The sequence below is a fragment of the Vanellus vanellus genome, assembly GCF_965231255.1.
Source record: "Vanellus vanellus genome assembly, chromosome: 7".
In the NCBI taxonomy this organism is placed as follows: Eukaryota; Metazoa; Chordata; class Aves; order Charadriiformes; family Charadriidae; genus Vanellus; species Vanellus vanellus.
In genome coordinates, this window is record NC_138912.1 from 38,137,352 (window position 1) to 38,160,445 (window position 23,094).

The window sequence follows — 23,094 nt, forward strand, 5'->3', positions numbered from 1 at the left end:
TATCCTTCCATCTCCCTGTTGTCACTCTGGTCCAGAGGGGGATGATGCAACCGCTCCCTGATGGTCCGAAATCCCCGCTGGCCACCCTCGGGAAGCCTTTCCCTGGTGGGGCAGCCCCTATGGGGGGAGCTGAAGGTTTTGGGAATGGCACGGGGGGAGGGGGGGGGAAATCCCGCTGTGGTCACTCCTAATTGCAGACCATGGGGCTGTGACTCAGGGGGGGGCTGAGTCAGGCCCCTGAGCCAGCCAGGTGCCTGCGGGGGGAGCACCCTGGCACCCCAGCAAGGGGCTGCTGCTCCTCCCCTGGGAACAACATGGGGGGGGGAGGGTGGGCAGAAAACTAAGAGAATTGGGTAAAATTGCAAGGGAGGGAGATGGGGAGGGCCACACCTGCCAGGGGGAGAGCGCTCCCCAGCTCCAAACATGCTGCAAAAATAAGACCAATTATCCAAGGCTGCAATTAGAGGCACTCAGAAAAGGCTTTCACTAAAGGGTAATTAAGCTGCTTGGCAAAGGCAGAGCCCTCAGAAGGTGTGGGGGATAAAACCAGCCTGAAAAAAAAACATTTCCATTCAAATGTGAGTTTGTTCTGGCTCAGGCTTCTGTTGTAGGTTTGGTTGGGGTTGTTTTTTGGTTTTGTGGGTTTTTTTTCCCCCTGTGGACAAACAGTGGCTTTTTGATGAAAACGTTCACCAAAAAAGTCACTTCTGAAAAGGACAACCCATAACCAGAGTGTTTCAAGCTGAGGTTGCTCATCCACATAAATACCACCCAGGAGCAATAAGGGCAACAAGCAACACTGGGCAGGTACAGCTGGAAATACACCTTTACAAACCAACCTTGTGCAAAGGGGGTGTTTTCCCCTAAAATTCTGGGGACCAGAGTATTTCTCAAAGGGTCACGTACTGGAGCATCCCCCCCCGCCCCCCATGTGAGGGGCATCCCCATACCAGGGTCAAAGCATTGCGGTGCCATCCAGCGGCAAAACCACCGTCAAACCATCCCAGGAGCCAGCGAGGGGGCTGGAAAGGAAACTCCAAACACAAAGTTTTTTTGGCAAAAAGCACCCAGGGGAGCAGGTTTTGGCACCGTTGGAAACTGGCACGTTGCTCCCTAGCTGTGGTGAGAGATTTACAGTGCAGTGATGGCAGCGACACCGGCAGCCTGGGCCATGCCGTCATCCCCTGCTGAGACATATTGTGTCTTGGAGTTATATATATATAGTTCCATAAATATATGGATTTTTATATACCGAGCTCCTAAGCATGTGGAGTGGATCACCCCGTGTCTCGCCACACTGCCCGGCTCGTCCCGAGGGCAGGTGAGGGGACTCTGCATCACATTTTTGAGTATTCCTTGCAATAATAATTAAAAAGGCTTTGCAGTAAACACCAAGAAAACAAAAACAACTGCCCCAAAAACGCAGAGCGACAGGGCGGTCTCTTTGCTGAAGTTAGGGGGGGGTGCCTAGCAAAACTGTGCAGGTCCACGTGTCCCCAAAACGCCCTGTTGTCACTTGTCTGGGAGACACGGGCGATAGCAGGTGAAGCTTTGCTTCTATTTATAGCAAAACAGCCTTTCCATGACAAATTTGGGGGGGTGTCAAGGTCCCTGGGGTTTGGTAGCTCCCTGGAAGGTACCAGGAGCTTCCAGTGAGGCTGTATTTAGCCTCTCCTGGGGCAGGAGGGGGCACGCAGAGGGATATTTTGGGAGCTGGGAGGTGGCGATGGGGCTATTTGTGGCACCAGCATTGGCTTGGGGCTCCTGGCTGCCATCGCGGCGGTAGGGAAGAGGAGATTTTGGGGGCATCAGTAACAATGAGGGCAAATGGGGATTTAAATCCCAGGGTAACATTAAACCCTCATGTTTTGCTGCCAAAAATGATGGTGGCAAGAAGCAGGGTCACCTCCTGCCAGAGGAGGATGCTCCTGGGGCACCTGCCTTCCCCTGCTGCCTCCCTTTCTCTGGCTGCTGCCCCAATTAAAAAAAGCTTGGGTTAACGAGCCACCGGGTGGGGAAGGAGCTAATGGGCAGCCCAAATTGTCCACACCTTTGATGAGCGGGCAGGCACCAGCACACCGAAACACAGAGCATCTCCCATTGCTCTGGGCTGGGAATGACCCAAAATGCAGCAAAACTACCCCAAAAAACTGGGGCATGGGTGCACTGAATTACAGAATTAAAAAAAAAAAAAAAAAAAAAAAGAGGGAGCTGGGTCTGCGCCGGAGGCACTGGTGGGGTTATGACCAGCAGCTGCATTGGTCCACGCCGGACTGTCCCAGCCAGCGTGCTGGCACGGGCGTTGCGAGAGGCTGACTCATCACCGCTGCTGGGAACACAGCGCCAAGGGGAAATGGAAGTGGCGTGACCCCTTTGAGAGAAGGGGAAAAAAAGGGGAAAAGGGGAAAAAAAACAACCCAAACCTCCAGCCCTTTGGGTGCGTGGGGCTTGGGGAAGAGGAGGAGAGCAGCAGCAGGGTCAAGCCTGCCTCGGGTGCTGTGGGAAAAGCCGTTTGCTGCCCCGGGGAGGGCAGATTTGGGAAAAAAGAGCCTCATTTGGGAGCGCAGACCCCAAATCTGACCCCAAGGATTTTGGGCCAGCAGCTAGCAGTTTCCAAGCTGCTGCCATCAGGAAGCATGTCCAAGCTGGCACTTCTGCCCAGGACGAAGGCAGCCCAAGCCTTTGTGCCTGCTCCCCTCCCCAAATGGGGACCCATCCAAAGGGCACCTTAAAACGCTGGGATGATGCTGCCAGGGCAGTGGCATTCTGGGATGAGAATAAAGCACCTCCCAAAACAGCTCGGCCAGAGGATGCGGCGGACCTGGCTCACAGCATCACTCCTATGGGAGGGGAGGAAGGCGAGGTCCCCCCAGCACGAGGAATCCTGCTGGGAGCATCCCAGCAAAACCAGTTTAAAGCAAAGATGTCCCGCTGAGCAGTAGCCAACACCTTGCCAGGACCCATGGCTAACTCGGGTGGCACTACCTCCTCTCCATCTTCTCCCCGTCCTTCACCCTCCCACGCTGGTGATGCCCTGCAGCCTCTGGCTGGAGCTCTCAGCCGCTGGGGCTTGCCAGGACAGCAAAGACACCGAATTTCATTTACCTGTGTGGATGCGAAGAAGGCGGTGTGAAGAAGGAGCTGTAACACCATCGCTGGCTGGGGCGAGGATCTGCAGGACACCAACACAGCCGGAGCCTTTCACGTTATAAACATTTATTTATAGATGTACAGTTGTATAATTCATTCTAAATCGAGAGATACAGCCTCTGTGAGCATCCATTAGGATCTACGCCTTCTCGCTCGTTATTATCCGTGGGTATCTAACTTGGGAAAGAAAAAAAAATAAAAATCAAAAAAATTTTGGCGGGCAGGCTCTGGGCAAGGAATGCCATTGTGCAAGACACTCAGCACCTTTTGCGAACGCGATTTTCATTTAACCCCCTCCCCGTGACCTCTTCATGCGGGCTAGCCTTGTGCCTCTGTTAAGAGCTACTTCCAAATGCCGTACTTCCACCCAATTCCTTCCAACGGTGGAGGAATCATTTAAAAAAAAAAAAAGAAAAAAAAAAAAAAACCAACCTTAAAAATCAGTTGTGGTGGCTGTGGGATAATAAGGCTTGCAGTTAACAGGCGGACTGGTATTTTGCGAAATAAATAAATAGCTGAAGACAGAGAGAGCACGTGGATTCCTAACAACAAAGAAATAAAACCACCTTACCTCTCACCTCTTCCAGTCCCTGCCACCCCACCCGGGAGCTGCCACGCTTTTGATTCATTCCCCCGAGGGTGTCGTGGGACGGTTCTCACTGGAAACGTCTTTAGACAAAAATGAACTGCAGGGTACCCAAAAAAAAAAAAAAAAATCCAGTTTATTCCACGGGAGGTAGCTCCGCTCATGCCGGTTTTGCTTCGAAGAGATGGCTCCTAACCTCGAGCGCCCTCCCGCCGCCCTAACGCCGGTCCTGCCCGATGGGGATCGAGCGAGAGACGCGATGCAGAGCTCAGGCAGGGTCCGAGGAGGGAGCAGGCGCACCCTCCGATCTCCCACGGCAAAACTTCTTTCAACAGAAGCAACAGAAAGCTCCGTTTTTATGAATTAGCAGTATTTTTACAGGTCTCCTCTGGGAAACGTTAGAGACAGGGTGTCAAGGCCACAGCCACGTTGCAAACGGGAGTGCTGGTGGGTGAGGAACACCAAGAGTAGGACACACACGAAAAACCCCAACAAAGGGAGACGGCTGGTGGAAAGCCCTCTTTACAGAACGAACGCCGCACGCTGATTACGAGGCAGAATTAAAGCCGACTCTGCAAAAATGAAGTTACGTGCACAAATAAACCCAACGACTGATGAGCCAAAACCATCCAGGACAATCCTTCCCGTCACCGAGCGTGACGCTGGGGCTCAGCTGACCCGCTGCAGTTTCTGCCAACACTGCAAAACCACGCCACAAATCCTGACGGTTTCCCCCATTTCTTTTGTTACCCCCTAGAGATTTGGAATTACTTTTATTAAAACCCTAAAGGCAGGCACCGACATCCCAAGCCACAGAATGCCGCTGTCCTCCAGAAAGCAAAATACAGTAACCGCGAAGTGATTCTTGTTTTAGTGTGTCAGGCAGGAAAGTGCTGCAGAGCAAGACACTCTGGGAAGAGACTTCCCGCTGCCCTGTTTACCAAACCAGGCAGAAAACAAAATAATTTAATCATCCAACCCCTGCATAGTTTAAAAGTACAACATATATACAGCTATAAATTAATTCTAAATAGATTATATTTTCTTTTTTTTTTTTTTTTTAAAGTTTTCTGTCATCACCAAATCGTCCAATTTCTCTCTCCGTCGGCAGTGACCAGCGCAGTCGCAAAGGGTCTCCCTCCTGCTTCATGGCTTCTGCAGTTAGTTCGTGTTATTTTACACTCTATGCGTTTGTTCTCGGGGTTGTGGGAATCCCAGGAGCAACGAGACTGTCTCACGCTAGCGGTGTCGGAAGGGAAGGAGGAAGACTAGCAGCTTGATTTCCTGTCCTAATCGCTGCCTGAGACGTAGGTGGAACGGCGCAGACGGGCAGAGAGAAGAAAAGAGGGCAGTTGTGCGTTGCTAATTCTCCAATTCCATTTTTAATATACAGTTTGATTCTTTTAAATATCAAGTCTGTCATCTCGGCTCAGTGCACTTCACCAAAAGTCTTCAGGCGTTTCAAGAGTCTGGGGACAAAAGCAGTAGCGGTGTCAGTCTCCAGATAGTAGCAGTCACCGTACCTCCCCCTTCCTTCCCCCCTGTTACAGGCAGCAGCTTTTTCAGTCGCATTATTTCAATCCGCAGCGGGCCCTCCGCCTAAGAGCAGCTCTCATTCCAGCCCACAGGCACAGAGAGGGAATTAAAGAAAAGCAGACAATTAATGCCGGTCTATCGTGAAAGAAGAGGTGCAGTAACCAAAACAAGAGAGCAGGCGTATCAAGATAAGAACGGTTCCAAAAAACAGGATACACCCAAAAAAAGGCCGAACGTGACCCAGAGGATTTGCTTTAAGGGCCAAACTTTCAGGCGCGCTCCTTTTGCTGAGGAAAATAAAAAACAAACAGAAACTCCTCTGCTAAACCCCCTTACTTGGGTCTAACAAATCAAGCAGCTAGATGTCCCATGTCCCCAAGAAGTCTTTGCAAGCCTAACGGGTGTCCATACAACTAAGACTTGGTGCAAGCGTCACCTGATTTGTTTTCTACAGAAAACCTGTTTTCAAATAATTTTGTGGTAGGAGGGACCTGTATGTTTTACAGCCATCCCAGCAGCATCTGGTAGGTGAAATCAGCCCAGATAATTAAGCAGGAAAAGGACTCCAAACTCTGTGCCAATAGTGTGTTGGTTTTTTTTTTTTTTCCTCATTATTTTTGTGCGGTTCTCCTGTGACCCAGCATACCCGTTCTCACGCGTGCTATCTGGGGCTCACTTTCATTCAAGCTCTCCAATCCCCGAGTTTTCCAGACTCCCCCTCAGCTGTTTTTACTTTGATTCCCAGTTTAACACAGTAAGATACTTCTACAACCTGCTGTGAACTCTGGCGATTTGCTTTGTTCTCCTTGAGTGTCATGGGAAGGCAACGGGGGGGCAAGGAACATCTGTTTGGTAGGAGTCCGTTCCCTGTCATCATATTGCTTCAAGTGCCAGGGGATAACAGCTTTTTCAGTAAAACAGACAATAAAGCAACCAAAAAAAAGGTTCATTAAAATGTGGCGGCTGGCTGCCACGGCCTGTAAAAAACTTCCAACTAGCCGAGGCACACGTTGCCGCTGTTTCAAATGCGCAGTTGACAAGACCCAAGCTGAGTCACCAACACGCCCGGGGATTTTGCTCTGTTCCTAGAGACCCAACACCAACAGTGCCAGAGAAAACAGTGAGCTTGGAGAGAGCTGAGGGTGCCGACATGCAAACTAAACAAAATCAATTTCCCAATTAACAAGTGTACGCTTGACGGAGGAGGGGTGCTTCCACCCCCACCCCCGTGACGTGTGCACATCCAGAGGAGACTCGTGAAGATCTGCGTCTCAAACAGAGATTTAAATAAGTATGAAAAGCACTGTGGTGCCCTGCTCCGCTGCCAGGGGAAGCATCTCCAGCTCGTACTTAGACCTCTGCTGAGTGGGCAGGCGGTGACTATCCGTGCAGAGAGGCTTGAACGTCTGACAGTCTGCTACAGCTGGGGGTGCCCATCTTCTGTGCTCTCTGGTACAAATCCGAGTCTCCGAAGTAGCGCGCTCGGTACAACAAGCCTTCCTCTGCAAAGGGAAAAGCCCAGCATTATGAACGTGTTGTGGAAGGAGACCCACCTGCCAGGCCACATCCCATCATGGGGCTCTGCTGGGAACAGGAGGCACCTCAAGTTCTCCAAGGCGAGATGAAGCACAGGATGAGGCTGAAGAAATGCCCCCTGCCCTTTAGGACAGGATGGACCTAACACCTGCTGACAGCTCATCCATCCCAGGGAAAGCCTTAGGAACCTGATGGGACCTGCCTCCAGTCCCAGGAGGCACATGAGGCAGCCTACACAAAGGTTACCCCAGCAGCACAGGCAAGAAGAAACGCAGAGGCTCAGAGCTCGGTGCATCAGCCTCATTTGGCACCACTGGGGGACCTAACAGCCCCTCCTGTGTCCCAGGCACTTAAATCCTACCCCGGCCACTGCTCCAAGAGCTGCGATCATCACCCGCTAGGAATGGGCAGGCAAAGAAGTTTGGTCACCCCTGGGACTCGGCAAACAGTTTGCTGCCCTCGCCACACTCTGCCACCTGGCTGGATGGCCAGGTCATCTCTCACACTGCCTGGCTGGGTAGCTGTGCCTCCTAACCCTGCGTGCCTTCAGCAGCACGCAAGGTGATGTCACTGCTGCCACCACAGCCTTCTGAGCAGGGATGGGAGGTGGGCTCGAGGACACCACGGGCAGCAGACTTTCAGACACGGTCCTGGAACAACTGAAATATTATACAGAGCTATTGGGGGCCTCCTGAAAATGAGACGGCTGCAACCTTCCCCCCTCCACTGGAAATCAGAGATATCCTACTGACGTGGCAGGGAACCTGCGGGGCACAACTCCTGTCTGACCAGTTCTACAGCAGCATTAAAAAACAAAACAAAACACCACCACCCCCCACACCCCCCTACTGGATTTGTCATGACGTCATAGATAGGGGAAAAAAAAAAGCCAACAACATAGGACATGTGCTCATGCAATGTTAAAGTATAACTTTAGCATAACTCGGTCCCCAGTAAAAGACCTTTCTGAAGCCAACCTCGTGTAGCAACCAAGACCCTCCGCTCCTGACCCCACACTACTCACTCTGCTGCTTCTCTTTCCAGCAGTTATTTCGAAGGTTTGCAATATAGTCGTCCTCCACACTCCTTTCAACGTTTTTCAGGTTTGTGCCCGTGTATTCATCTGCAAAGTTCTCAGATACGTAATAGGTGACTTTCAAGTGCTCTGTCACTCTCCTGTGTATGTGACCCACAGACCTAGTTCAGGGAGAAGAGTCAGAACAGTGTAGGACATGCTTCAAGGGCAGAGCAAAAAGCTCCCAGCTCTTTATAATGCACACCATGTCACCATACCAAACTGCTCAAAACATACATCACTCCTCTGCATCCACAGACTTGAAGGTTTGGAAAGGAGAAGCATTTCTGGTGGAAATGAAACGCCAACACAGGGAAAGAAAACCTGCCAGGCCTCTAGCTAGGTGGGCAGAGCTCCGAATACAGACATAACTCTGAGGCAGATTGCCCAAGGCTTAAACCCACTTAAAATCAAGTGTTCATTAGATTTTTCAGCACTAATTAAATCTCTCTGCAATTTCCTTGCTGATGACACCATCACCTGTTTTTGTCGGTGAGCCCCAAGGATGGTTACAAAGCTTGGAGGCTGATGCCTGTGCGGTGCAGGGTGCAGAATGGCGCCTGTGCAGAGGAGCATGGCAGCGCGGAGGTGAGGGCAGAGCGGGGGCTGGCTGTCACAGCTCCCCAGCGACCCCCCCCCCCTTGCTCAACAAGGCTGCCCGTCGGTCGAACCCAGTCCCCTCTGCGAAGATACCTGCTAACCCCAAGAGCGTCAGCTTCCTCTGCCACATCACATGCTGCAATGAACACTGTTGCTGCGAGAACAAAATTAGACCCGCTCTGCACTCGAGCCTGCACCGACTAGTACAGAAAGCACTTTCTAGAAGGAAATCTCTTCTTACCCTACCCCTGTGGATTTGCATTTCAGAGCCCTATACTTATTTTCCCCGACACTCCAGCAAACCTAGAGATACTCACTAGGGCGTGTTTGCAAGCTGTAACACAGGACCTGTGCCCAAACGCTGGATTCATCAGGAACAGCTCCATCTGGAGACGTGCCCAAAATTCCCCATAATAAATACCAGCTGGCTGCTGCATTAAAAGCAAGCCCAATTCTTAAGCCAGGTATAAACATTAACTCATCCGGCTCGCCCTTCAGTCTGTTATCAGGGTTTACAAGAGTGATTCAAAGACTCCTGCACGTTTCATCAAGGTCCAGCACTCAGGGACAAGTGGTGGGTAACTGGATAGACTGAACATGACCAAAAAGCTCTCTTGGCATTTTTCAAGACAAAGGCTAATGCATCCCCGGTAGTGCCTGCTGGCAGAGATGCAGTCTGGAAGAAGCTCAGCTCGCTATTTTACCTGTCAAGACAGAGCCCTAAGCTCTCCCAAAGTTCGTATTCCTCTTCTGTATAAAGATGAACTACAAAGGCTACAACGTGTGCCTGCAAAGGAGGAGTATTTAACTTGCAGAGCTTCAGCAGCATGCTTGAGCGTAAAGCATGAAAACAAGGGCAGGACCTGGTGCAAGAAACCTGCCACCACCAAGTCAGACATGCAATTAAGTCAGGCAAATTCGATGAGTTGTTATTGAAGAGCAGGGCGGTGCAGACAGCCTCACAACTAGACAGGTCTTTTGGCAGAAAGCTAGTTTTTGGAAGAGATTTACAAAGGCAACGGAGTGACAAGCGGTTCTTTAGGACTCTGCCTTTCTCAGTGACAGCTTCACTATCAAGAAGTGGCATTAAAATCTCCGTGTGCCATTAATATCTCAACAGGTTCAAAAGCTTCTCACCTCCTGCCCACTGAGTCGAGCGCAGCGAGCTTCAGCTTTCTGCCAAACGACAGCCAAGCACAGCATTTCCCTTTCCTTCAGGCAGCAAAAGGGGCCTGGCTGCCTGTGCGAGCGAGCAAGCAGCACCGCCTGCCGGCACACTGTGCCTTTTGTTCCCAAGCCAATTTCATTTGAAGTGCCTCAGTCACTCAGGAAGAACGACTGAGGACTGGATCAGCTCATTTGCTGCTCTTGTCTAAATCCAAATTTGGAAAACAACTTGCCTGCTGCTACCCAAGCCCAAGAGACAGGGAGAGCACGGGGAACCGAGCAGCAGAGAAACACCTGGGGCTCAGGGATGGCTTTCCTGTGACAGCTGACAAGGCTGGAAGCAAATCCCTGCCCGCTTAAAAGCTGCCCTCCACTGAATGTCTTCTTGCCCCAAACCCCACTTCTTCACCAGTACAAAACAAAGTGGTATACACACATAATGCTTAATTTTATAGTCCTAACATCAACTGCAGAAATCACATCTCAATGCTCTTTAGCATCTCAGAATAATCCTTAACTGTGCCGTCTTCAAAATCGCTCCATCTTTCAGCTCCAAGCACTAATGTCAGAGTCTTTACCTTGGACTTGAAAGCTAAGCTGAGTTTTATAGTATTTAACATCATCAATAGCAAATGTTGTCACCTGTGAAACCAAACAGGGCCCACTGGCTGTAACCAAGTCTACTCTCTTTAAATACACATAAGGAACTTCCACTGAAAATAAATTAAGCTTTTGCCAAGAATGATGCAAGCAACCAGAAATCAAGCCTGTTTTCTCCTTCTTTGTTGGCACTGCAAAGTGAGTAAGAATAAAGACTCACTTCATTTGTCAGCCAAGTGAGCAGATCGGGGCATTTCCACAGGATCGAGAATGAAACAGCTTCAGTTTCGCATAGTAAGGATCTGGCTGTAGCTGTTCCGCAGCAAGATAAGAGTTCAAAAATAGGGGATTTCTCTGGGAGTGTCTTTTACTCTACAGGAGTGTCTTTTATTCCTTCTTCTCTTCCTCTACTGCTTTGCATTGAGGCTTTCATGAAGAACAGATCTGGCTTTTCTTTTTCACACCTCAATTTAACTCTACATCTCAATTCATTCTGCATATGGGATCTCAGTGTTGGGCTGTAGCCTCTCAAAGTCATTTTGTCTGTCCCTTTCTAGGACAGATGCACCCAGCTGTGGGTATGGGCTGCAGAAGGTCCCTGTCAAAGAACATCCTCCCTTCAGCAAGTGAGCACCCTCTAACCTTCCCCAAAGCTTCCATCTCAAGACCTGTTTGAGAACAAAGAGGCCTTCACTGATGTGTGAGACATCTGGCAGCAAGGGCAACTATGATGGAATAGAGCAAAAAAAAAAAACCCAAGAAACAAAAAATACAGGAAAAACAGTCTAGATCCCTACCCCATCACCCCACCCTGCCCTCCACAACCCGACCCCCTCCCCAGCTGGATAAGTTGTAGAGTAAAGGGTACTAACGGCCTCTGGCTCAAACTGTAGGGTGGGCTGGAGACCATCATCTGGCTGAGAGCAGACACAATGATCAGGATGAGGATAGGCATCAGCTGGACAAACAACCCAAGGCCACCCTGAAGGAACAGAAACACACAATGGAGTGCCACTGATACACTTGTATGCAAGGATCCCATAGCATCGCTCTCCTTACCTCCCAGCCCTAACACAACCTCGATTCTCCTGCTTTTTGCAGGCATTCGACTTAGGAGGCACCCCAAAATAACTGGGGGGGAACCTGGCAGCCCAGAGTTCCCCTCCAGTAAGGGCAGCATGACTCCGAAGACCCAAACCCGCTGCCCCTTCTCCAGGTGTGACAAAGGGCAGAGGGGACTGCCAGGGGGACCCTTGTGATTGAATTTCCTGCCCATATTTTGTTTTTCTAGAACATATGTGGTTTCTGTCCTGCTTGTGCTAGTGAGCAGAGCTGGTTTTATGGTAAGCCTTCTCACCTCTTCAGTGTCAGATGAAAGTAATTCCCCCTCTACCTCACTTCCTGAGCTCCCTCCAGTTCCAGCAAAGTACAGTTTCCCCTTTAAGCTTGAGAAAAAATATTTAGGAAGTTCTTGTCATTTGTTTTGTCGTTGTTTGGGTTTTTTTTTAATATAATTGGCTATGCCCAGAAAATAGTAATCTTCAATACATAACCCTGGTCTCTTAAATAGTAAGTCCCTTATTCTCACTTCTCTAGACCAGAGGGGCATGGAGTGCTGGAGATATACTTAGATTTTCTGTGATGGGAAACCATAAAAATAGCTCATGTCTTCCTTTGTTAATTAAGCATGACAGATTAGAAATACCCCATCTTCAATACAGGAATAAAAGGGAGAATGAGTTCACGTTGGGAGAAGCCACAGCTACCTGTATTATCTGAAAAGTGGATTTACCTTTTGAAATGACAGAATTAAATCAGAAAGAAATGCTTATTCTGTGGTAAAGACAGGTACACTTTACTGGTGCAATCTTATTTCAAGGCAGCACTGTTTCAAGACACACCAGTGTCTTTCCCACTGGACGATAGCTATGGGAGTCCTGGGAGAACATCCACCAGTAAATTAAACCGCAACTTGGTGTACATTCTGAAGGCAGCTCACCTCCCACGAATTCAGCTTTCTGTTCAGGGGGGTGGAAACAAGCAGGGCTGTTTCACAAGACAGCCACACCAACTAGCCTGCAATTTGCGTGTTGGAAAAACCTTTAGACTCCCAGCCCCCCAGCCTGTTCTCCACTTACGTCACCCTGATGTTCTCGTCTGTCCTGCCTCTGATGGTAGGTATATCGCATCCTGCCATTGCTGTATACGTGAACGTTACCTATAGGCGAAAGAAAACTGTTACACAGAAGTCAGAGTACGTAAGGCAGTGCTGGCTGGCCCAGAAGGAACCACAAAAGGCAGCCACATTCCATGTCAGCCTCACCAATAAAAACACAGTAGGAAAAGGTAAACTGGGTGCTGACAACAGCAAATTCAGGAATTTTAACTTTGAACATTGTCAGAATGGGCTTGATCTGTTTCTTTGGCTCAGGCCACACTCAGCAAAGATAAAAGGACAAAGAGACTGTAAAGGAACCCATGCTGTGCTCACACTTAAGACACGGTGGTCTGCTGTTGCCACCGCTCTCAGTTCAGCCTACTTCACATAGCCAGCAGTCATGCCAGCCCGTTCAGAGCCGGAAAAAGGACAGCACATCTGCCTGGCTGGGTTGCTTCCACGCTGGAGCTGGGATGTCTCGGTGAAATGGTGATCTGACAGACCTGGGCTATTCCTGAGATCCCTGCATATGTCCCAGTGCACAAAGGTCTGCAGTTTTGGTCAGCAGACCACACGGCCGAAGCCCCTGACTGAAGCCATCTTGACAGAGATGGCTGTAGCTTCAGTGAGAAATGGATAGGGGACTCCACAGGAGACTGACAGAAGCTCCTGCTCAAACCAGGGTCAGCTCTGTAGAGAGAATATCTTGTACATGCCTCTTCAATTCTAATTGAATTTACTTTAGATGAAAACCAATTACAAGAAAAAATAATTTTGATAGCTTTTCCACCCTAAAAACAGAACTCTTCCCTGTCTTGTTTTAAATGTCAAAACTACAGCTGAAAAGGGAGACCAGCTGAGAAAGCGGTCATGAATTCTCTTGGGACAACAGGGAAAGGAAAAAAGATAGAGCTAAAATAGCAACCCGCTGTTTTTACCAGAGTAGTTTTACCACTCTGACAGGCAGAACATGAATGCTGCAAAAGGCTTCAAGACGCCTTTGCAAGTACTTGACATTAGCGTGTTAATTCTTACATACCAGATAGGAAAGCGCTACCAGAGTAAATCTTCTCAACTGAAACAAAAATATTTATTTTTCCAAGTTGGTCCACAGAGGTCAAATAACCACTGCCTCCACTGCCAGCCAAATATGAATACAGCAAATGCAAGGGAGTCTTCTAAAATACCCTTACCCTTATATTAAATCTGTGTCTTTTTGATTGGAATTGATCAAGTGACGGAACAGCCACTCGGTTCTTTCCTACTACCCAAACCGCAATCAGCACTGTGGACAGACAGGATATAGCTTTAATTTTCAATTCAAGAGGTTTAAATTATGCTCTAGAAATAACACTTTCCTCTTTTTTATGGGACACAGTGGAAAAAAGGAAGTGGACGCTGACCTCGGAGAAACTGCTTCAGCTGCATGGCAGAGCAGATACAGATCAAGAACAAGGCCCAGGTGTTACCACAGTTTGTTCTGATGAGAAGATTTAACTTCTAAAACCACCAGGCAGAAAAGCCTTCTTCAAGATAGGATTACTTTTACAACTAGCTTTAAAACAAGTCACCCAACTTAATAACAACTAATGTTGCCAGCATGCAAACAAATACCTGAAGTTGGGAAGAAGTCCAACTCTGATGGCATTACCTGCTGGATGCTGAGTTCTCCAAGTACCCATCTGAACAATTTAGAAAACTCTAGGTGTTTAGGTCATGTGCGAAGGAGAACTCTCTCTCATCAAACTCAGCAATCCTCGCACGGCCAAATAAATCACTACTGCATGGTTGCTTTGTCAAAAGGATCAGGTCCCATTCAAGAGATTAAAGTTTAACGTGCTTACTAGAAGGAAAACCACCACCAAAAAACATGTTGAAGAGGTCCTCAGGGGAGATGTCTGCCTCAAACCCGCGGTGGAAGTCTGAGTGACTGTGTCCGTGCCGAGCAGGGTTGAGTTTCTCGTCTCCAAACTGGTCATATTGCTTCCTCTTCTCTGGGTTGCTCAATACCGCATACGCGTTACCAATGGCTGAAATATTGACAATAAGGAAGCAATTAGCTTCTTTCTTCTACAGATAACACATCTAGCCCTGCAAACTGCCAGGACTTGCTTTTCTCATTATGCAAATGAGATTCTCAGCTACCCACATCTTTTCAACAGGCTACTTCGGCAGTGCGACACCAGTACCTGGCACACTTCTCTGGCAAACACAGACAGAAGGAAACCACCCCAACAGGCTCAATGAAAAAGGCCTTAATTAATTCAAATGAAGAAGTTATGATACAACTGGTATGAATTTGGTATACGTCCCTGGAGAAACCCTCTCAGATGAATGAAACTATGAATTGCGAAGGAAATACTGGTAGTAAAGCAGCTACACATTTCACTTAATTAAGCTTGTTATTTCTTTTGAACAACCAATGCCCAAATCCTTCAGCCATAAGCAACTGTATAGGAAAATACAATTTTATTACACAAATTTTATTCAAAAGTGTCATTAAGGGAATTCGATGTCATAGCCTAAAAGCAGAACTGCAAAGAATTTAAATATGGACTAGATCACTGAAAGAGACTTTAAAATCTCCCATAAACATTAGTAAGGAAACGTTGGCGAGAAGTTGTGTCTGTCAGCTACGGATTTCAAAATTTCCAGTTTCCAGGAGTAAGGTGCATAATTACGAGGGCTGTTAACCAGTGCCTGTGATGGTGGAAATGTACTGGAATTAAAGCCCCGCCAGTTCCCCAGGTCACTCTCCTTCCAACCTTAGCACATTTGAGCCTTTCTACAAGAACGTCTGCCTGCAACCTTCCTATTTCTGTACTTCTCTCTCAATACGTTCCAGCTTACCACTTCCCCTCTGTACCAACCCACCCAAGAGCCTCCCTGCGCGACTGCAGAGCCTATCCTCTCTCCTCCCTGTGTTGCTAGGAGGTAAAAACGTTCATGGCAGTAGTTGCCTGGTATATAAAAGGCAGGGGCAGGAGTGATAGAAAAGGGAGATATATGCCCTTTGGAGGAAATGAACTCCAAGATTCAACATTTTCCCTGTAGTCGAATCGAGGTGTGTGGCTTCTTGGACTAGAGATTTGGAGAGTGGAGGATGTAATGTCAATATGGTCTTTCTCCTTCTTGGTTATAATTAGTGCATGCAGAGCAAACATTTCTACAACCAGGCAAGGAAGCCAGACGACAAGGACCAACTCTCAGCGTATTAGCTTGTTCTTTCAAACTGTGTGGTTATGCAACGAAAACGGAGCAGTTCAGGATTTTGTTCGTTGTCCAACTTTCTGCTGACAAAGCCCAAGAAACACCTCACTCCAAATCAGGATTTTAGCTCAAAGTAGCTGGGTTCAACTCTTTTTCCAACGTCAGCCAAAGGTAGTGATGCAAATCTGCTACAAGACAGACTGCAGCCAACTGCAACTATATACTGAGACAAGGTCTCAGGACAAGACATAATGCTTTATCAGCTGTCACTGGGAAGACAAATGCCAAGACTTCAGCTAATACATCAACATAAGAAAAAATTAACTAAAATCCTCATAGCAGTGCACATTTCCCCCTTCACCCTCTGGAACCAAACAGTTGGACTTCAGCGAGCCCCACAAACCAGGTGCTCAGCTTGGGGGCTGAAGGACGGGGGAGCCGACGAGGCAAGGCTCGGAGGAGAGATAACCTGAGAGCAGATAGCTCTGCAGTGGAGGATAAAGGGCACCTTGCTTAACGCACAACTTCTGGCACGTAACTCTTGTCAAAGCCTTTGGCAAACATAATTATTTAAGATTACAGGTGAAGAAACCTGCCTTTCGCCACTTTGCAAGGATTGAAGGATAAACTATCGAACAGTGGCTTACTGTGGCATAGATAGATGTCTGCAAACGCACACTCTTTAATCTGGCCCCCATACTAAAAAAGGCTCTCCCAAGTAGCTGAGGGTCAGCTCATTATTTGCTAAGAGCAACACACTTATCAGTTATGGATTTAAGTCTTAAAAGACTTGAACAAACCTTACATAAGACTTTTACTGCTGAATTCATGTCTACTAGAAGTTTACTTGAATACTGTACCAATACCCTCACACCAGGCTAGCCTTGCTCCCTGCTCCAGCAGAATTCTCACACGTTTCACTCCCAAGATGGCCAGAATCAGACCACGCTATTTAAATGCCTTAGCACTGCAAAACCAGTGCTGTACAACTGGCATCAAGAAGTTCTGCATTTAGCTCAAGAATAATAATCAGAATTCCACAGCTTGCAAGGGAAAAAGGGGTTTTATGTTCCAAGCAACAGCATTTCTCTTGGAAAATTACTCCAGTTTTAAGGTATCTTATTACCCAGGAAACATCCCTGCTGCATTTGTAGAGACGCCCAGAGTATCAGGCTCTTTACAGCAGAACTGAAGCTCTGTGACCTTTTCTGAGTTCTGGCTGGGTTCAGTTGTACAGCTGGCGCAGTTTCGCCCTAGAAAGTTTCAGCTGGGGTTTCTATCCACCAACTCCACCTGCAGCCTTTCAAAATGGTCAGGTGCTGAGTGCTTGTTTAGAAACCTGAAGGCTTACTGGCTGCCAGAAATGCTCAATGAGTGGAAGAGTCTAAATAATCAGTTCTGAAGAAGATGAGTTTCCTGCCATTGGGCCTGCCCAGCAACGTTTCTCTTGAGAGATTTGTGAACCCAACAGCTGCCTTTGGTGCTGCACAACTTACTGGGTCTCTGCTGGATTTGTCAGTAGACACAAGTGCACCCCAGCACCTGCCCTGTGCTGGATGGCTGCAGGACGCAGAGCTTCTCCCTGCTAGGGAGAATGCTCCTGCATCTCTCTCTCTCTCAAAAAAAAAAAAAAAAAATTATGGTTAACATCCTGAGGAAATTTCCTGAGCAGTGTGGCAGGAGGCTGGAGCAGTGCAGTGGACAGGACAGGCTGTTAGGAGAAAGGGACGGAAGGCTTCTCCTTGTCTGACTAGCAGAGGCGAAGCCTATCCACGCCAACCTGTGTTTATTATTTTAAGCTTAGAGTATACTTTGCTCATAATACAACCAGCTCAGAAGAAGAGACACAACTTTACTAAGAGGAGCTCTAAGAGACTCATGAGGTTGATTTTAAGAGTCCTTGCTAGGCCAACTCAGCACCATCGCCTGATGGTTGAGGGCAAATCACAAAGTTGTAAATGTTCTTTACCTTTAAATGCCTCTGTAGCCCCTGGTGCGTGGTTCTTATCTGGGTGAAATTTCAGTGCAAGTTTCCGGTAAGCCTTTTTCAGGTCCTCATCAGAAGCTTCTCTGTTTACTCCCAGAATTTCATAGTAATCTTTGCATTGCTTTACCCTGACAGTAGAGAGGGGAGAAAACACAGACAGTTAGTTTCAGCTGTAAAAACCACTTAGCATTGAACATGTCTACTCTGCAACATCTCACGCACCACAGTTTCGATCGATGTTGTTCAGTGAACTCTGGTTTACTCAGCTCCAATTCCTCAGAGCGTGACACAACTTTTTTCACAGACTCATTCCCACTGTGCCTGCATTACTAGCACACAAACACGCTCACGGAACAAGTCAAGCCAGTAGAGGTAGAAGGGCCTCTCCTCAGGCAATGATATCAACCGCTGAAGAATGCGATCGACAAATAAGCTTCAGATTCATCATGCTCACGTTTTGGAGGCTATTTGGGAGGGACTACACACAGCAGGCCTGGATCTGAAGGATAGCTGGGCTATTGGCTCCCCCCCCCCCCCCCCCGATTCAGTTAATTCACAGACCTAAAAATAACATCATCTGAATTCTAGAGGAAGAAAAAGGGAGCTGCCCAGGCCTGTGTGTGCAGCCCAGCTCATTCTGGGTACACTTGCAGCCCAGCGATGGTTTCTCCTTCTCACATGACTTTGATGAGACAGAATACAGCAGGCTGGGTTTCTGGCGAAATGGATGACGTAACAAGCACCCCCGTAAGTCCATTAGCCAGAGCAGTTCTTGCACAATTCACACTGTGCCCATAAACTCAAACAAAGTTTACCAAGTGACCTGCAGTTCAGTCCTTCAGCTTTCAGTATTTGAAAATGGTAGAAATGAATAAAGAACAGCTTGAAACAGGGTTTGGAAAACAGGTGACTGGATAAAAATGTCCTGGGACTTTCCAGCAGGAGCTTTAGAAGTGTGTCGTTCTAACAGAGTGAAGAGTCCTGCAGTGGATTTCTACTTTATCAGGCTCCAAGAGAGACCACAAGCAGAGCATCATCAGGAGAGAGGACACGAATATGCCCTGTCACTTGCTACTAGACCAAAGCTGAGAGCAGGAGGACTGCCTACAGCCACAAGCCATGACTTCCTCCCAGGAGCACATGGGATTTTTCACAGCATTACTAAGTAACAGTAAAGCAAACATTAACATGAAATCCATGATACTTGTGCATCCAAAATGCCGCTTTGGACCTCAGCCAGGGAGAGGCCTATGTGCCTACAGTTCTAGCCCTTGTGCATGCCTTTGGGGGAATCTCATCCCTCGTAGACCCAACCCAGCTGCCTCCCAGGGCTGCTGTAGCTATAAATTCTCCCAGGCATGCTTTTAACACCCAGGCAGTTAAAACCCACTCAATATGGTTCAAAGCACTGTGAAAACCAGACAGGTATCACATGATAAACTCAAACAAACCACAGACTGAAGCCACGGAGAGCTGTGCACGCACCTCTTCACCGCATCCACCTGGTCCTGAGTGTAGCCCTTGGGGGCCTCCCCACCAGCCTCTCCGTTGGCCGATGGGAAGTCTCCGCTCATTTTCTTGAACTGGGGGTTTGTGGACTCCTTGGATTGGGACTGGCCATTGACTGATTGCTCGTTCTTGTTGAGTGATTCAAGCAGAACTGAAATGAGAAAAAAGAAAAAGATGAAAAGAAAAAAAAAAAAAAGTTAAGAGACCGCCAAGCTCAATCTGCCCTCCAACCCTCCCAATAAAGAGGCCCCTCTTCACCTCTACCACTGCTCTAAGACTCCCCAGCCTCTGTCAAAAAGACCCTCACCTTTTCACCCAAGGAACCCTTGAGGTCCTGCTGCTTCTTGCCCAGACATGAGGGCTATTGCTGAAGATATTGCCTACTTCTCCCAACACACGTAACGTCCACCAAAACCCCAGGCCAATCCAGCCGGATAGTCTGGGAGCCACAGGGGATCACCAAAGCGGTGCATCCTCATCCTCTCTGTTTTTTTCCACATCTCTCCTTAACAGTGAAGAATTTCCACATTTGTTCTCTAGCATATTATAAAGCATATTATCCTTCTTTACCTCCTGCCATTGATGGTCTACTGTGCTGGGTAAATTATGTGAAAATGCCATATCTTTAGAGAGCTTAGAAAATAATACCGTGGGATGCCAGTCACATGGGAACACTCCCCTTTTGGGGACAGAGAACTGCAGCACCGATTGCTGGCAGCACGATAGGACCTGTTAACGCATGAGTCAGAAGGATGCTTTGTTCTCTTACACTGTCTTACCTACGTATTCGATGCGTGTAGAAGGAGCTGTGAAAACCATCTTCTCTCTCAATTACCAAATGTGAATTGCATAAATTCAGTTTCCCCTTTCTTAAGTGGGATACACGTGTATTGGGTAAACTGCTGCAGATTATCAGCTCCTCCATGCAAGGCTCAGACACCGCCCTCCGCCCTTTTCAGCCAAGAGGGGACAAATATTCAGGCCTGGCCTAACCGCACAGGTGACAATACTGTGAAACCAAATAAGGCTCCTCCAAGCACAGGAGTATCTTTCCATCATGCATTTCCCTGGCAGCTGGATAGCGCCATCTTTTTAAACTATTTTTGTCCTTTTTTAACCAAGTATCAGAACGATCTTTTCACGCCTGTAGTTTCTGAAGTTTATATATTGCATCCCATTAAAAAGAATAGGCACATGTAATACGATTAAAACCAGACACTGTTATTTACAAAGGCATCAGTAACTTGACAAGCTTGCAGTCCTTTATCCAGAGCCTAGAACCGAGAAGGACGTCTCACCTCCTCCTGCAGATTGCACGTTACAGACCTTGCACTATGGGGGTATCACGTTCTTTATGCAAGTGCAAACAACGCTTGCAGGCCAAGAGACGAGGCAAGATATCCTATCTGCCCCGCAGAGCTTGTAGGGACAAGAAAAAACTGCTCGGTAATCCAACAACCAATACAGGCAATCGTTACAGGACGAAGGATAAAAATGACAGTGGACTAACCAACAGTAACTCACTGGATGAGCTTTTGAGTCTGGGGGCTTCATAGATTTCAGCTTTCAGAAAAATAAATCCTTCTCTTGCTCATAATTACACCACTAGAGCGTTCACAAAATTCTAGTCTCTGCTTTTGTTCCTTCCAAACCTGAAGAAAACTGCCAGGTACTTTTAAACCTCGTTTCACGAGGCAATCCCTCTACCCAACTCCACTCTTGCTGTTTTGGGCTCCATTCCCTACAGCTTGCCAAGAGATTTTTGGTAGTATAGTTCCCCAAACCAACCACAGAAATCCACATACAGCCACAGCTCAGTGTTGTTTTGCTCTGCAGCCCTAGTCCTATTGCTTCTGCATCCCAAAGCAACACTGGTCCTCTGTGCAGTCACAGCACAGGCCAAATTCATAAATTACTGAAGCAGAGACTACTGGATTAGTTTTCAGTTCTAATAGCTCAGCTTCCCACCAAGCACATGCCATGGATCACTTTTCCTCGCTTATTAGCCAACATTTGTTCAACTCCTGTTAATTTTTCCAAAACTCCCACTTAAAGGTGACCAGCGGGCCTTTGTCTACACCAGCTCACATGGCTGCATTTACGCAGATTTTTGCTGAAATCCCTTTGCAAAACCTTTTGCTGATCCTGTGATGACACCTGTAGGACCCAGCCAGGGTCAGAGTTTGAAGCGCCGGCTGCGCAAGGTCCATGTTGTTGATCATTGCCAAACCCAATGTAACTCACGAGAAAATGAGATTTTCCCGGGGACACACAAACTACGTAAAGACTCAACGACCACAGTGTAACTGGGATCTTGGGCAACATTTCCCAACTGCAGACCCAAAGCGCACGGGCAAGCAAGCAGCAGGACATCAAGTGAAGAGCCCTGGGATGGCAGCTGGGACGTGAAACTTGTACCAGCACCTCGGCTGAGTCTGGCCACAAATTTGCAAGCTGTATTTCACATTAACCTGCCCTGATGCCCCCCTTTCCTCTGCTTCGCCCCCCGCTACGCTCCAGTTCTCTAGCAGTACGTATCCCACCTTTTATTCTGGCTGTCCCAGGCCACTGGATAGGTTCAAAACACGACTGCTTTACACTGCAAAGAGCTGCCTGCTGTCACCCAGATCAGCTTCTCTGGTGTGCGCCATAATAGAGCTCCTCAGGGAGGGGAGCCCTCCTCAGGGCGGGCTTTTTTCCTGCGTAAACGCCACTTTCCCCACCCGGTAACTTCGCAAAAGCATAAAAAAAGCACACGCTGGGGCAGCTAAGCCCACACCGGGCTCTGTTCGTCCGCCTCTCGGTGCCCACCGGCGACAGCGGCCCGGCCCCGGCAGATCCCCCCTCATGGCGGACTCGCCTTCCCAGCGTGCCCCGCGCCGCCACGGGCAGTGCGCAGGCGCAGTGCGGGTCAGAGGTCAGCGGGGCGGCGGCGCAGGCCCCGCTCCCCCGGCCCTCCCCCCCACCCCCCCCTCCCGGACCCTCCGCACCACCCCCCTACTCCCCCCGCCCGGCGCTCACCGCGGACCCGCGGCGAAGGGTACAAGCGCTGCGCCTTCTCCAGGAAGCGGCGGGCCTTGTCGGGCTGGTTGGCCTTGGCGGCGGCCAGCGCGATGCCGATGCACCGCTCCGCCTCGTCCCTGTTCGACTCCATGGCGGCGGCGGCGGCCGGGCGGGGCGGGGCCGCGCGCCGGCCGATGGCGTCACAGGCGGCCTGATGGCGTCAGGGGCGGCCCGCCTCGGCGAGGCGGGGCCCGGCGGGATGGAATTTGGCCTCAGCGACCGCGAGCAAGCGACCCGTCCTCGGTCGGGAGCGGCAAGATGGCGGCCGCGGTCCCTCCAGCGCCTTGGGCCTTCCTGCTCTGGAACACCATCAACAACGGGGAGGGGGTTCTGCCCCTCTGCTGCGCTCTGCAGTGCTGCCCCCAGCGCTGGGGGTCCCAACAGCAGGAGGCCCCGGAGATGCTGCGAGGGCTGGAGCCCCTCTGCTGTGAGGACAGGCTGAGAAAGTTGTTGGTGTTCAGCCTGGAGAAGAGGGTCCAGGGAGACCTTAGAGCCCCTTCCAGTCCCTAAAGAGGCTAAAGGAAAGCTGGGGAGGGACTCTTGGTCAGGGAGTGTAGCAATAGGATGAGGGGGAACAGTGTTACTCTGAAAGAGGAGAGATTCAGACGCTTCAGATTTTTCACTCTCAGTCACACAGGTTGCCGAGAGAAGCTGTGGCTGCCCCATCCCTGGAGGGGTTCAAGGCCAGGTTGGACGGGGCTTGGAGCAACCTGGGCTGGGGGGAGGTGTCCCTGCCCAGGGCAGGGGGTTGGAACAAGATGATCTTCAAGGTCCCTTCCAACCTAAGCCCTTCTATGATTTTTTTTTTCTCCCCCCTCCCAGAACGCCCCGTCTCTGGCGACTCATCACCCAGACTTGGTTGATGAACCAGCAAAAAGCTGGAGCAAAGCTGAAGAGATGAACCACGAGCCACAGTG

The 23,094-nt window shown here is 49.0% G+C and overlaps 1 protein-coding gene across 2 annotated transcripts; it reads right to left on the reverse strand.

The window, feature by feature from the left end:
* Window positions 1–3,202: 3,202 nt before the first annotated feature.
* Window positions 3,203–22,299, reverse strand: DNAJB12 (DnaJ heat shock protein family (Hsp40) member B12). Of its 2 annotated transcripts, XR_014269416.1 has the most exons (10): window positions 22,136–22,299; window positions 19,091–19,265; window positions 17,588–17,733; window positions 14,253–14,438; window positions 12,389–12,468; window positions 11,123–11,232; window positions 7,833–8,005; window positions 6,623–6,774; window positions 3,722–5,205; window positions 3,305–3,323 (listed from the first exon to the last, which is right to left on the reverse strand). XR_014269416.1 is itself a non-coding variant. In XM_082486733.1 (9 exons), the coding sequence occupies exons 1-8, from the start codon at window positions 22,266–22,268 to the stop codon at window positions 6,653–6,655; spliced, it is 1,125 nt and encodes a 374-aa protein (XP_082342859.1). In that variant the 5' UTR covers window positions 22,269–22,299; the 3' UTR covers window positions 3,203–5,205; window positions 6,623–6,652. The 2 variants fall into 2 exon arrangements, 1 of the variants encoding a protein (XP_082342859.1); XM_082486733.1 differs by having other exon boundaries at window positions 3,203–5,205.
* Between the last annotated feature and the right edge of the window lie 795 nt (window positions 22,300–23,094).